This window comes from Alligator mississippiensis, chromosome 2, assembly GCF_030867095.1.
Source record: "Alligator mississippiensis isolate rAllMis1 chromosome 2, rAllMis1, whole genome shotgun sequence".
Classification (NCBI taxonomy): Eukaryota; Metazoa; Chordata; order Crocodylia; family Alligatoridae; genus Alligator; species Alligator mississippiensis.
Window position 1 is genome coordinate 26,131,504 of NC_081825.1, and position 15,684 is coordinate 26,147,187.

The following is a 15,684-nucleotide window of genomic DNA, read 5'->3' on the forward strand; positions in this document are numbered from 1 at the left end:
ACGGGTTACTGCCCTCTGTAAAGTGCTTGCACAGCACTGCTTCAAGTCTACATCTCTCAAAAATGTCGAGTACTAACAGAGAACAGACATTGCCCATAAAAAAGTTTGTTTTGTCTAACTTTGTTGGAACTGTAAGTGCTGGGAAGAATAGGAGCATAGGAAACTGTAAATAAAGAGCTAAACATTACAATCCTCCTTCAAACTAAAGATATAATTTGACCTCTTTTGTCTGAAATGTAACCTTCTCTGGGGAGCTGTTGGTTTAAAATTATAGACAAAAGGGTTTCCATCCCATTCTCCCTTCCCTTTTGTCCAGCTCTCCATTTGTGTTATGATATTCCTTCTTAACAACTGTCTCTACTTTCCCTTTCACATGCTTTCTGTTGCTTCTGATATCCTTCCTTGACCTGTTGCCAGTTTTCTCTCCCCTTCTCCAGTTCAGTCTTCTCAGCAGCAATACTAGAAAAATATGTTTGCTAGAATTTGTTACATTTAATTTGACAGTACATAACCCCACAAATAGCACAGGGCATGAGGGCACAGAGCCTAGCTATGTCATTCCCTGACATGAAGTGAAGCTTAAGATTTTAGTAAACTTGGCTATACAGTATGTAGAGGCTTCAGCATTATCTAGAACAGAAGAAGGGTCCATGGCAAGAACAGATGAGGGCCCGTGAATAGTACAGAACACTCTACTGTAGCCTCAGCAAAATCACCACGGCTCTACTCAGATCTCGTATCATGTAGGAAGAAGGAACTCCCACAGACTTTCAAGGAGACCTTGTTACACAATTTGAGATTGTGTACTGAACAGCTACATACCACAAATTGACATAGCTACTTCTTGAGCATATTGTATATATTCTTTGAACCTACCAGGCAACCCAAACTTACTTCATCAGAAGCAGAGCGAAGACACTGGACAGCAGCCTGTTTTTTCATTTCCTCTAGTGTTAGATCAGAGCACTTCTTCTTACTCTTTCCCCATTTTTTGTAAGCTCCTTTTTCCCAGCCCAGGAAGATGTCATTCTCCTAAAACAAGTTAGAGGGAAAAGGATCAAAATTAACATTAAAAAGTGTTTCATTTTTAATTCTTTTGCTTTCTAAAGTAGTATGAATTTTAGAGATGAGACAACTAAGTCATACAGAAGTTAAAAAATGTGTCCAAGATCACAAGGTACCAACTGAAGAACCAGGATTAAAATGCAGGAGATCTTAGTGACAAATCTTTTGCTTAGTTCACCAAGTAATGCTGCTTCTCGAGACTTAGTTACATGACTGACATCCCACTGAAAAAATATTCTTCCTCTACAATTCTGAGGGAAAAACTTGTGGAGTAATATGCAGCTAGCACATGCTGGCTATGACATCATGTCAATAACAGTTAAATAGTGAGGACGAAGTCTTGCAGATCAGATACTGAGAGAAAAGGAGCAAAACCAGTGTCAGGATCTAAGCACAAATGTTCATATTTATTTGTCTTATACTTCAATTATATATGCTCCATAACACAAATATTTAGAATGATTTTCAAAACAGCATCTGTTAAACCATTATCAAGTTAATTCCTGGTAATGCTTTACTACTTGCATTATTTTACGTAACATTTTCTTATAAGATGCAACAAGGAAAAGACTTTTGTTATAGGCATCCAACAGCTTGTCGGTCTGATGAGTAAAGAACGTAAGGAGTGAACCACTCAATCTCTAACATGGAGCTGAGATGTCTGCCTTCATAAAATTCTTTTTTTTTCACCCTCTGACTCCTGATACTCCTTTAACAATTTATAGGCAGTTATATATTTTGCTTATATGTTCCAACAAAAAGTTCACTATTATTTCACATCATATTTATTTCATAAGGTGTTGAGTAAAACTACAGGTATATTAGAAGCATTTTTCTATGAGGACTGTTGTTGTACTGAATGAGGTATACTGCATATTGTTTTAAACAGGTATAGGATCCTCACAGAAACTATGTGGGTGAAACAAACCAACCATTACACTTTAGCATGAATTCCCACAGAAAAATGATAAAGGACAGAAACATCCCATTGCCAGTGGGAGAATGCCTTCCCACTAAAAGAAAACTCCATCTCTGATCTCACAGCTCTTATCCTGAAAGGAGACCAATACCTTCAGAAGACAAGCCTGGGAACAGAAATTCAGAAACTTTACTGGACACCAAAAACCATGGATTTAATGGCTATTGGTTTTATGGCTCATAAAAACAGTATCATCTCTCTCTCTCTCTACTAATTTCCTTTTGCTCCACAGGTGATAACTGCCCATGCCCCTTTCTAGTGGTCAAATTTATTAATTCATTAATTAGATTAGCATTTGTTCTAACTTGTATTTAGCCTACATTGTAACTGCTCATTTGCCAGACTTGTGGAAGGGCACCTGAAATTCAAAAAACATGTATACTTAAATACAATAATTTACCACACAAATTTTGCTGTCATATTTCTGCAGCATAACGAATGATTAAGTTAAATCACTACAAAAAATCCTACCCGAGTATCCTGTACCAAGAGATTAAGTCTACTGTCCTCCAGAAGTTTCAGCTAATTTGACTGATGATAGTCTTTATTGCATGTATAGTAGCAATCTAGGATTCAACATCCATAGAAGAACAGAGAAAACCTGATTTAACAGCCTAGTCAACATGCTGACCGAAGAGAAATTACTTCAGTGTGGCATTAGGGTTGACTGTTTCAATGCACATAAGTCAGGAAATTCAGAATAATGAACCCCTCTGAAACTATAATTTGTCTACTTTGTACACAAAATACAGTCAGATTGTATCAATTAGTTATTTTACCAAACATAACTCAATATTTATTGAGTTCACAGGTAATGAATACTGTAAATCAAGATGATCTACTCAGTCATCACTCTCATTCTGAATTATTCATAAAACTTTCGAGAAGGTATCCTTTTAGGTTTCCGTATTTTCCATATTTCATCTTATCCCAAAAACAGATCTTTAAAAACGGATCCAGGAGCAACATCTTGAGGGACTGCACTCTTAAGCCTTATGCTGTTGGGACGGACATGTCGTTTGGAAACCCTCACAGTGCTAGCATTCCCAGCCTAAGGCACCCATAGTTCATTTTGTTTTTTCTTATGAGCAGACTACTCAAGCAAGCTCAGGGGCCAGTTCCTGTCAAAATGCTTCTTTTAGTTCCTGAATACAAAAAAAAAAAATGTGTATATTATTTTCATTTATAAGACTAATGCAGGAATGTGTAAACAAATGACTTGGATGGCAAACCAAGAATGTATCACACCTCCTATGAGTCCATTTAAGGACATGATAAAACAGTCCACAGAACTACATTTGAGTTACTTTGACCTTTTGCAGACACCAGATGTGCAGAAGTTTTAATTAGTAAAAACTTCAAGAGATGTCTCAATGGGAAAAGGTTTAATAATTTACCACGTACAAACAGATCTTACAGACATAAGCAAATGCCAAAGAACACAAAGAAAAACAAACAAAACTGATGCCATGCAAAACATAGTGACCATAAATTCCTGGACTGAACAATACATCCCAAACCAAAAAGTGTTCTAACAAAAATTCCTAACAGTTTGGATTCTTCCTCCTCATGGGCTGAATATAGACTTGTAACCTCACTATAAGAGCTCTTTGGAAAAAAAAAACCCCCAGAAGAACACAAGCTCACAACAGCTCTTGGTAAATACCTGAACATGTAGTTACCATGTACATCTTCCAGCAATAAATCTCGGGGCAGAAACAGCAGCCTGGGACTGGCATTAATGAGTCTAGACAACAAAACCCAGTCACAGGCTATAGACAGGCTGTTGCAGTATGAAATGATAGGCCACCTGTGTTCTCTTGTAGGTATTTGAAAACTTATCAAGTAACTGCACCCCCCCAACCCCAGTCTTCTCTGCTCCAGACAAAATAATCCCAGTTCTTGTAGCCTTTCTTCATAAATCATGTTTCCCAGAGCTCTAATCACTTTTGTACTCTCCACTGGAGTGCTCTCCACTTTCTTATCTGTTTTTCATCTTGAAGCATGAAACCCCCAAATCAGTACTCCAAATGAGCCCTCGCCAGTTAATTATGTTAGGCTCCAAATGGTTAATGAAGATACTGAACAGTTTCAGCCTAGGACAGACCTTAGGGCAGTGGTCTCCAACCTTTTTAAGTAAGAGATCACTATTGCCATTTAAAAGAAACCCAAGGTCTACCGTGTGCTGCCACCCCTCCCACCCAGCAGGTAAGTTGGAGGGGAGGGCGCAGATCGAGGCAGAGCGAAAAAAAATATTTGGGGGTGTGCCTCCCCAGCAGGTAAATCCCATCCAGCCAGGGACCCACTGAACTTACCCCTGCTCCTGCCTCTGCGGCACTGTCCCTCACTGTGGGGGCCTCGATTTAGCTCCCTCCCCCATGGACTGACTTGTTGGGCTGGGATGCGTGCGTACATGCACACGGGCATTCAGCCCCCCATTCCAGCCTAAGAGGCTCCGAGATCTACCGCAAGAGGCTCCAAGATTTACTGGTGGATCGAGATCCACTGGTTGGTGACCACTGCCTTAAGAGAACCTGGATCAAAATCTCCTCTCCAATAGATATTGAGCCTTTGATAACTACTTGTTGGGCACAATGATCCAATCAGTTATGTATCTCCCTTACATGGTACTTTTATCTAGCCTGCACTGCTTTGGCTTAATAAGGATGACAAGGGAGATGGGAGTTTGAAGCCTGGCTAAATCAGTATGTATTATACTGGTTGTCACCTTTTTGGCAGGCAAGCCATGAGTTAAGACCTCCCTCTCCTTCACTGCCACCCTGCTCCCCAGAGGTGTACCCATTTTCACCCCAGGGCTAGAAACTCTGGCCACAAAGAGCAGAGCAGCAGCAGGACAATGCTGCTCAGAAAGGAGCCAAGCACCAAGTTAACCCTTCCCTGGCCCTGCAATTACTCCAATTCTATATGGTGAGCAAGGATCTAAAGTCATTAATTTGGCAGCAGCTGAAGTGCCAGTGAAATCTTAACCTGGCCCTTGGAAGTGACACTTCCTCTTGCAAAAGCATCCTGATGTCCTTCCACTGCACATACCCACAGTCACGTGACTGTTTACAGAGAAAGAAGGGTTAAGTGCCAGGTCTGGTTACAGGCAGCACAAGACAAAAGGGTCTTTTAGCTTGAATAGCTTTGTCATCTTGACTAGTTCCTTAGCAAGGAAGAGATGCCTGACACTGGTTTGAGATAAGTATGACAATGGGAGAGCAGGCCAGAGGAAGCAGCCCCTCAGCTCTTGGCCATAAAAGTCTAAGGAGTGGTAGAAGTGGAGAAGCTTTGGGGAGCTGGAAAGCCTGGAAAAGGAAAGATGAGTATATTTAGCAGTGGTAAGGGCTGCACAGCCCGGACTGAGGGCAGAGGGACTGCTTAATCCTAATCTGGCTGGCTGGTTTTTGCCACAAACAAATGCAATTAATTAAGAGACTGGTCCACTCTGCTGCTTGGAAGTGAGGGCTATATTGGGTTGCCCCAACAGAAGGTAGAGAAACTGGAGGCTCACTCCTTGAGTCAGGGCTACAAAGAATAAGGGAAGGCAAGACACTGAAAGGCCAAGGTCTCAGAGTGGGAGGGAGCCTTGGTTCCTCCCCCGCCCCGGCCCCTTTGCTCTAGAAGCCAAGCCTGAGCTGACTTCAGAGGACTCTCTCAGAGACCTGACAAGGCCACAGTCCCAAGCTAGCACCCCCTGGAAAACACTGCATGACAGTTAAAACCCTGCCTTTGGGTGTAATTGGAGACACCCAAAATGGAGGGTTCAGCATGGGACAGCACAAGGGTATAGAGCTACATGAGGGGCATTTCTGGGGGCATCCAGCATAGGGGGTTGGGTGAGGGACAGTGACAGGGCCAGTCTCACTTTGGACACCCTAGATTTGGAGCTTGAAACGTAGGCATAAGGTTCTGGTTAGGGACTGCCAGGCTGGGCTGGACCAGAGCAGTCCTGGACCTCCACCACCACCAGAGGTGTGCAGGGGCAGTGCTGGAAGGTGGGGAGAGGGAAGGAGGGTCTTACCCTATCCTAGGAAGGCAAAGACCTGAGTGCTACTGCTTCTGTCTCCTGTGCCTGGATCCTACAGCTGGACAACATGGGGATTTTATCTTCTCTGCCCCTCCACCCAGGTGGCACAAAAACTCTTCCCCGCCCCTTCTACCTCTCCCTTTGGGCAGCAGAGGATCTTTCCTCCCTGCTCCCAGACTCCCTCCCCAACTGGGTGACATGGCTCTTTCCTGAGCTTACTTGCTCTGTGGCACAGGGCTCTTCCTGCCCAGCCATTCAACCACACAAAGTTCACCATGGAGTGGCTGAGTAGATGAGCAGGGTGCAGTGCACAGGATGGGCTCTGCTGCCCTGGCCTCCTAGTTGGGGCTGCAGCATCCTGGCAATCCTCAATGCCCCTCTCCAACTCCAGACCCTACCCCAGTCCTCTACGTACTGCAGGTAGAACCACCCCACGTACATTACACATCCACTGCTCTCCCCTCCTCTACATGGTTTGACACCTTGTCATGGAAGGAAATCAAGTTGGTCACACCTGACTTGCTTTTGAAGAATCCATGATGGCTGTTTCAGATCATTCTGTTCTCTCTCAGATGCTTAGAAATGGATTCTTTGATGGCCTGCTTCTTGGTCTTTTCTGGTAGTGAGGTCAGACTGACTGTTTTACAGTCCTGGATCCTCCTCCTTCCATTTCTTAAAATGGACACTATATATTGGTATTTTTCCAATTATCCTGGACCTCACCTGACCTCCGTGAGTTCTCAATATTTCAGAGCCAGTGGCTATCATTTACCTTATTCAGTTCCTTTAGTACTTTGGGGCACATCCCATCCGGCAATAGATTCATGACAAATGTTTACAGATTTACTTGAACCCCACTGGGACTATTGCAGCATGGAATATTTAAGAGGTACTACAGCCTTGTAGAAAACAGCAATAAAGGCAAGAAGAAACACTTCATAACCTTTGGGTAGTCCCTAACGACATAAATCCAAGAAGGCAACCAGGCGGTGTATTCAAGGTAATTCAAGAGTAATACAGGGGCCCACTTATAAAAAATTTCTGTGTTCAACCTTTGAGGGCACACCAGAGGATGAGCAAAAATGTACTAGGTAAGAAGACCTGCAGAGAGACATTACAAGAAACTACCTTGTCAGAAAACAAGCTGTAGTGGGACAATTCATTTGGATGATATAGATCAAGGAACTTGGGTAATTTGTAGCATGATTTGTAGCAAAAATCATCTTACATTTTTCTTAGAGGGAGGAGAACCATACCTAACAATACTTACTGGGACACACGGTCTTTTTGCCTCAAATATTCCGAATATCCATTGCTACCAGAATGAATGAAGAATAATCAGAGATTTCCTGAGCTGGTCAAGTGCCATGCTAAACATATTCTTCCAAGTAATTTGATCAAAAGGCTGGCAGCTGCTCATTCAGGTAAGCAGCAAAAAGCCCTCTGAATTTACTTAGCAAATAAAGAAATAATCTTTCACTTTCAAATTTTCCACAACTGTCTGCCTCAATTTGTTCTCAATTTTGCTCTTTTTGCCAGGACTTCAAGGTCCTCAATATATCAGTGGCTACCATGTATACCATCAGTGGCCCCATATCTGCCAAAAACAAATGCACATGGTATAATATTCCATGGTGTGAATATCTGCAAGAGGGAAGAGGTAAATACTTGCATACCTATTAAGCTGAAAAGGAAAGTCCTTCACAATTAGAAATGGCTGAACACCAAAATCAATCCAAAAAAATTCTTACTTTGGAGAGAGGTATGACCAATCAGATAACATGCAAACTCTGCCTTTACAGGAGCACTAAGATAACTGAGAAAGCCTGAAATGGAGATTTGCCATTAATATTATGAATACTATAGCCATAGTGACTAGTTTTGAACAAACACCTATTTTGCTCTCAACTCATCCACACCAGTCCAATGGAAGTAGTCTCCAGCCGGACTCTTGTGCAAACCAATTGTCTGCAGAAGACCAGTTGTAACTCAGGAGAAATACCTCACAAAATCTAGAGTATGCAAGACTCCATGGTTGTCCTCTAGGTCTTAAAGGAAGTGTCAACATACCAGTTGAACAATTTGATGCGATGAACAGATGCAACTGAGACCTCTGGGTAAATACAGCAACTGTGTAACTACCCTAGAGAGGAAGATTGTGATTCTACTATATTTTACATGATTTTAAAAGATGTTAAAAAACCCCCAACAAATAAAACCTGACACACAATGTCAGAAGGCTATAATTTTTCCCCTCAATATGGAGGTAACATGATGTATATTTTCAAAGAATTACTTGGAATAGAAGCCAAGGATGGAAACATGCCAATCAAGTTAAATAGTGATACCCTCTAATATTGGTGAAAAAGTACCAAAGAGTGATGATGAATTTTGATATCCTGAAATTGACACGGTAGCACACTGAAATGGGCAGGAAGGAAAGCATAACAGTCCATAATGACCTTGCATAGTATATGAAAGCAGGTGCCATACCTGCAGGTGGCAGGTTTTGGATGCTAGCCACTACTGAACCTTTCCTCATTTAATTCTCATGATTCCTTCTGGAACTAGTGCGTCATCTGAAGCCTACTTCCCTTTACTCTGAACCATCCATATAGGGTCAGACTCAGTTTCAGTTCTCAAATGTCCTTGGTGCTCCCCAAACACAGTGAAGTGAATAATGACTGTTAGCCAAAGTGAATCAACCTGGTAAAGTGAATTAATTCCCACAAGACAACACAGCTTAGCCAACAGGACGGATAATGATGGTTACCCGTTGTGAAGTAAAATACACTCAAAATTAAATAACTAAAGAAAACACGACTAGGATTTAATCACAAAAGAGGATGAATCGTCCAAAGGAGCTGCATTACTAAAAGCCTGAGAACTTATGTAAGAGCTCCTATGGGGATCTCCTTTGCTGACAGCAGTTGGAAAGCAACCAGCTGAATGTCAGAGCCCCAAGATACCTGTGCTACAGCATACTCACTGCAGCAATGCCCTTGAACCAATCTACAGGTACCTTTGGAAGACAATGGAAGAATTATGGAAATCCTAAGCTTCCACAATGACTAAAGAGAAGAGACTCTGGTGCAACTATCAGCAAGTCTCACAACTCCTTGGGAAAGACGAAAAATGGCTCCATGGGCTGCATCCACCCCTGCTCTAGAGCAAAAACATTGTAAAAGGAACTGCTGGGAAGAACTGTGGGGGATAGAGGGGGTAACTTTCAATCATCTTCTATTAAGTGCAAATAAAAAGGGAATCCAGCACTCTCCATATATCCTCCAGCAAAAAAAAAAATAAAAATATTATTTTGCCCTTCAAGCAGAAATTTCTTATCTAGCTTTCTTATCAACCTTTCTAAAGAACTCCTAGCTAATGTGAAGAGCAAACGTAAAAAAAATGTGCGCATTTGTACAAAATTTCTGTAAATTAATTACTGTATTCTTTATTATATTACTCCAACATACCTTATGTTAAGATACTTAAAGTATTTTTTCTGCTGATTTTCAGTTTGTTTGCATACATTCAGCTGTAGTAGTTGTAGCTGTAGTAGTAGTAGTGGTCTTTTTAGTCTCATCCTGCAAACACTTATGCATCTGAACAGTTCCAGTGATTTCAAAATAAACATTGGGATCTCAGTTCCCTCATTTCCCTTCACTTTTCTTTAAATGAAAGGAAAAATTATGTACGCAACATTCCAATAAACTTTAAGGTACAGAGGATGAAAAAGTAAGCACAAAAAAAGGTTAGATTTCTCCAGAAATACTACATATTTGCTTATCCTGTATACAGATAATACCCATTTACAGCGACAATCTCAGCAGGGTGTGGAGCCCAGGGCAAAGCACCCTGCGCGGGGCTCCCCTTCCCACAGCGCGCACACACCGAGGAGTGAAAGCCCTGGCATGCCGGACGTGGTGGTAGGGGTGCCGGACAGAACTTCTGGCTGGAACAAGCAAAGAGACGTCCAACCCACTGCGTGGGCAGGTGGGATAAACTTCCAATGCGGTAGCCATGAGCTCTCCACCCAGCTCCGCGGGACCCCCGAGAGGGCGGGGCCTGGGGTGGTTGCCCCAATTTGCCCCTCCCTGCCACAGATGGACCTGTCCACTTAACCAACAAAATGCAGGCCAGAGAACAGGTTTTTTTGGATCCAGGAAACTCAGTTCTATGTGAGTGCATTGGTAAACACACTCCTTGTCCACCCCTTGCTAAATGTGAAACTTGATGTGCTGGCTTTTATATTAATTATACCATAAAAATGCAGTTACATGCAACAACTAAACAGTTACTACATGCATGTTAAATTTTTTGAAGCTCTGCCTATTTAATCCTTAATGCATTAAATGTAACAAGTCTTTGCTTTTACATCTACTTTCCCTAAAATTGATAAGCTGGAGAGAAAACAAGATCCCCAGAGTTCCCCTCTCATTCCTGTAGGAACCTAGATAAAAGTTTTCATTTGAAAAATTTATTTAAAAAGTACAGCTATGAACCCACCATTTCAGGGCATGTATAACCATGCATCAAGTGCCCCTCTGTCAGGTGGGTGACAGGAAAAACATAATAGCTGCCCCAACGGACTAGAACTTGTTACTCTATGGATGTTTGCAAAAGCTGTCAAGTACTTAGCATGTCCATAAATCAGAGTTTGTTATACTGAATAAGTAGAGGTGGCATTGGGCCTCCTCCTCAGAATTAAAGTGGGTGGCCCAACAGCTTTTATGGTGGTGAGGCTGCTCTTAACCCGTCTATAACTCAAAATATTATTTTTCTATTGTATGCAACAAAATCTGAATGCTACTATAGGTCTAAGAACTTCCTCTTATTGCTAATGAAGATTTCCCTGTAAGCATAAAAAATTAGAGGAAGCATATGAGCTAACATAGGAATGGTTAAATATGGAAACATGTTTGAAGATTGTGAGAAAAATTTAGAAAATTTGCATCACAGGTTTCATACATACAAATCTGACATGCTTCACCATTCCACACATACTATTTACATATATACATGCTACTATTTAATATAGAACACTGAAGAGATTGGTAAATGGAGGCATACTAGTACCTGTGGACATACTGACACAGAGGTGTGCACATCTAGCATTAGCGTTATAAAAAAAAATAAATGTTTAAATTTTAGTTTTAAACTAATATGCTGCTTGTCCATGAAAACATTCAGGTGGCAATACCCCAGTAAAATGAACAGCAAGACTTTCTAAATGATGGTTTCCATTCAGTAAAATGATATGGATTAGCTTCAGAATTCTGGGAAGACCATTCCTGAGGGTTCTATAATAATCAAGGACATGGGTGCTCTTATTGTATTTTCCATAGGTTTCCTTTTTTTTCCTTTCCAAAATTCTCTGTAGTTTAAGGGTGGCATTCTATTTTTTTCTGAACACCTACACAACCATATGTGGTCAACTAGGTCTCAAAAATGCCACTTACACTTATGCATTTCTGTATGTGCCCAGAAAATACTAAAATACATTATTATTATTATAAAAATGTATATCTATAACCATCCCCCTTAAAATTACCAACAGGTACTCCCAACCTTAAATCCACATTAACATTTCTTTTTTTGTCTGTTTCTTTAGTTTTTTCCCTCTAATGCAGTTATGAAAACATCATAGGAGGAAGCCTTATTCTTGCAAATTCTAGAAACTCTGAAGGAAAGAGGTCTCACTTGTGGAGACCTTAGAAAGTCAACACGCGGATCAAAGGAAACTGTCTCATGGTGGTTAGTACACCAAGTTCCTCATTAAAAGTCCTCAGTGGATGACCCTCATCTGTAGACCCTATAGGCCAAAGGAAGGGACACTACTCATAAACATTTTCATGAGGTCCCAGTGGTAAGGGCTGCTGGATGCATTCCACAATAACTACACTCCAGACCTCTTTATATTCTTAACCCCTACATATCAATACTTAAAAAAACAAACAGAAAAAGCTAAAAGCTATTTAAAAATGAAATTGAAAAAATGTATTCTTATTTTTGAAGACACTAAGAACCTGCAGCTATATCTTACGTCAGAGAAAACCGTGGTGCTCAGTGCCTGTTGGAATGAGCTCACTTCTAGGGCCTGAACACAGACCTTGGTGCTCACATTCTGAGCACCTTAGCTATTCTTGTTTGTAAGGTTCCATATACGTGAGTGCCACTTAAGGAGAGCCTGGGACAGACTGAAACTGTAAGTTATTTTGAAATTAAGATGGTTTATAAAAACAAAAAAAACAAACAAAAAAAAAAAACACACACACACACAAAACCCCCCCCCAAAAAAACAAAAAACAAAAAAACCAAACTTTCCCTCCTAGGGGTTTCATGGTATTTTGGCACACAATTTTACCTTTTACAGTTTTACATAAAGAACTGTTAAAAGGTTGCTTATGACTGTTGCCTATCTTTCATTAACCAAGCCACTGTTGAAAACTAAGCACAGTTCTCCTAGCCTATGACAATGCATGACTATGCGTCAAGACCTACATTTTACTTTAGAATAAATTTAATCTGAATAACATCCGAGTCAATGAAGTATCACATAAATTTCATATCATTACTCATAAATATACTTCTTTGAATGTGGTACAATATAGCTTCTCTTTCCTTAGGGTCTACAGCTTTCATACATGTTTAGGGCTGGAAGGGACCTTACAAGATGATCAGGCCTAGCCCCCTGCCCAAAGAGCAGGTAGTGAGCAGGGGTCAAATGATTCCAGCAAGATGGGCATCCAAGTGTTTCTTAAAAGGAATCCAGAGCAGGTGCCTGAACCATCTTTAGGGTAAGTCTATTCCAGGCCCTAGGGACTTGGACAGTGTAGCAGAAATCCCCCTTCGTACATTTGCCTTCTGGACATTGATATAACAGAAGCCCCTTCTTCCCCCTCCCCCCCATTTTGTGCATTTCTTTTTCCTTCTAAGTATTGACACAGACCTTGCACACACCTTGCATGGGTGTGGCAAGACTCAGAGAAAGCCAGAAAGCTGAAGTAGCTTTCTGTAGGAGAAACCTACAAACTATATCTACGTATCAATTAAGTTCAGTGTCACTAAAGAAAACCAAAGAACTAAAATATCCACTTCAAAGACTGTAAATATATCTTGGAGCTAACCGAGCTCACTTACTGTCCCCAGTAGCCTTTGATCCTCACTACCTCACACTGCATTTTTATATATTTCTCACAGTGCATTTTTATATTGCATCTGTCTCATCTTTACCATAGCATTTTTTATTTTATACTTTTAAACCCTTAAGGAATATACTCCCTGTAGAATGAAGTTACACCCTGGACCATGGTTAAAAACTGCATTGAAATTGTAATTGTAATGTGATAAAATCTGCTATATTGAGCTGGTCCCTGAATGAATGCAAGTATGAATGACAAACTAAGAACCTCTGGCTGTTAACTGAGAATAGCCTAACCAGAGGAACTTACCATTACAAAACTCTACTCTAAGGTGACCTGTACCCCTCATAACTCAAAGTTTGCATTTATGATTTTATTGGTAACTTCACATCCCGTACAATAAATTAGGATTTATTATGATCCTGATAGTCCTTTGTAGCCAATAACAGTAAAGAAGTTTTTCCTTATTGTGAGCGAGAGAGAGCCACAGCGGACAAAGGAGCACTAGCCAAAGATAGAAGCAGCTGCCTCAGCCCCAAAGAGCCCAGCAGAAATACTCCTTATCCAGGTGTTTCTGGAGGGGAGGGACCGGGAATTCAAACCTCACTATAAAGAGGAGCCCGGAGCAGGCTGGAGGGGAGAGCGCAGGACTGGAAGGAGAGGAACTGGGCTGAGCAACGCAGCGGGAAAACTTGAGAGCAACCTGGAGAGCCCGCAAGAGGCTCCTGCAGAGAGGGAGCTCCCCAGAGAAGACTTAGAGAAAGGATTGGTGGAGTGGCTGTACCAGAAGCTACTTGCGATCTTGCCCACAGCCTGCAGAACCTGGCTGGGGAAAGTACCATAAAGACCCTAGCAGAGGGGCACTCCAGAAGAAAGGTACCGTTAAAGACCCTAAAAGGGGTGCAAGGAAAATTATCAATGGTGGACCCAGTGTGGGTGAGGGGACTGTAATGACCCCAACAAGAGGCTCGTGAAGAGCTGCCGCAAAGATGGGAACAGGTGAAGGAGAAAGTAACCTCACCGAGTATATATATATTTTTTGTTGCCAAAAGACGGGTGAACAATAATCCAGGACGGGAGTGCTTGGTGTTTTTTTTTGTTTGTTTTTTGTTTTTTTTTTGACAGAGGCCTAGGAGAGAACCCGACGGCTGAACAGAGACGAAAGGATGATTTGACACCCGGTGGAACAGGCGAGGGTGTAGGGGATGGTGGAGCCCTCAGGAACATAGGTCAGTGGATGACAACCAACTAGAACTACATGCCCAGGTACTGAATCTACTCCCAAAAACACCAAGTCATGGCAGGCGAGGACATGGGTGTGTGGCCCTCTGGTTGGGACTCATCCCTGACATCAGCCAGATGGCTGAGGTCCTATGGGGATATAAACAGAAAATATACATATACACATACTTATCTATAGAAAGAGAAAACTATAGGCCGGTCAGAGATCTCTATTGAAAGACAAAACAATAAGCCGGTCAGAAAAAAAAAAAAAAAAAGATAACCACTTCTACCCTGAAACTGAGCGGCTAGAAGAGCAAAAACTCTTGGGGGTGGGCTACTTAACTAGATACGTGACACTGATGTCCAGCCTGAAATGGTCTGCCAAGAGTTTGTGACTGTTGGATCTAGTCTTCCCATGGGGTGCCCTGGTGAACAGACGTTCAAGTGTTATTAGACTCTTCTCTATCTGCAGAGGCATCTTAGCCAAGAAAACGTGTCCCCTAAGCCAGTTTCTCCAGATTGTGATCATTTTGGGGTTTTTTTCTCTCTCCAAAAGCTTTCAAATTTGTCAATAAATTTCCAATGACAAATAAAATATTCTAAGTGTGATCACATTAAAAGCCATGCTTCCTTTCACCCTGACTGGATTACCTGTTTCCTTTCCCCACTCAAGCTCTCTTGAACTATTTTCCTTTGGAATATAACACATATCTGTTTATCATTCAGTCTTCTTTAATGGCCATTTAACAGCATTCCTATCAAAGCTCATTTGGATTAATTTTCATGCTAAACTCAACAACGAGAAACATTCCAGTAAAATTCAGATACGTTTTATTTCATGCTTCATCTATTTTTTTAATTCTTAGTTCTCTCTTCTCTCTCATGGATACTAGAATGGCAGTCAAGTTTATCATTGTTACTAAATTCCCTAGAAACTCATGCTACTTATTGCTTATGGCTATATTCTCCTCAACATAGCCTGGTATAATTGTCTAGGCATAAGACTGCATAAATTTAATGAGCAATAGAGCTCTTCACTCCCTTGGTGGAACAGGGGTAACTCACACAGGTAATCTTTTGTTACCTCCCAGGCAGGTGGCCTAAGGTACTTATTTCATACTACTATATGAATGCTCAAAGTATGTTACTTAGTTGACAGTGCTATATTTGGCATAACCTGGATTAACAGTGACCAACACTACCCAATATTTCACACTCCAGTTAGTCTTTGAAAAACTTTGAGG

General features: G+C 41.3%; 1 protein-coding gene across 2 annotated transcripts in view; it reads right to left on the reverse strand.

The window, feature by feature from the left end:
* Positions 1-15,684, reverse strand: part of KIAA0232 (KIAA0232 ortholog) — a 125,813-nt gene that overhangs the window by 62,552 nt on the left and 47,577 nt on the right. For both annotated transcript variants that reach the window (XM_059721557.1, XM_059721558.1), the window contains exon 3: positions 895-1,032. In XM_059721557.1, coding sequence (XP_059577540.1) covers positions 895-1,032 — 138 coding nt within the window. The remainder of the gene's footprint in view (positions 1-894; positions 1,033-15,684) is intronic.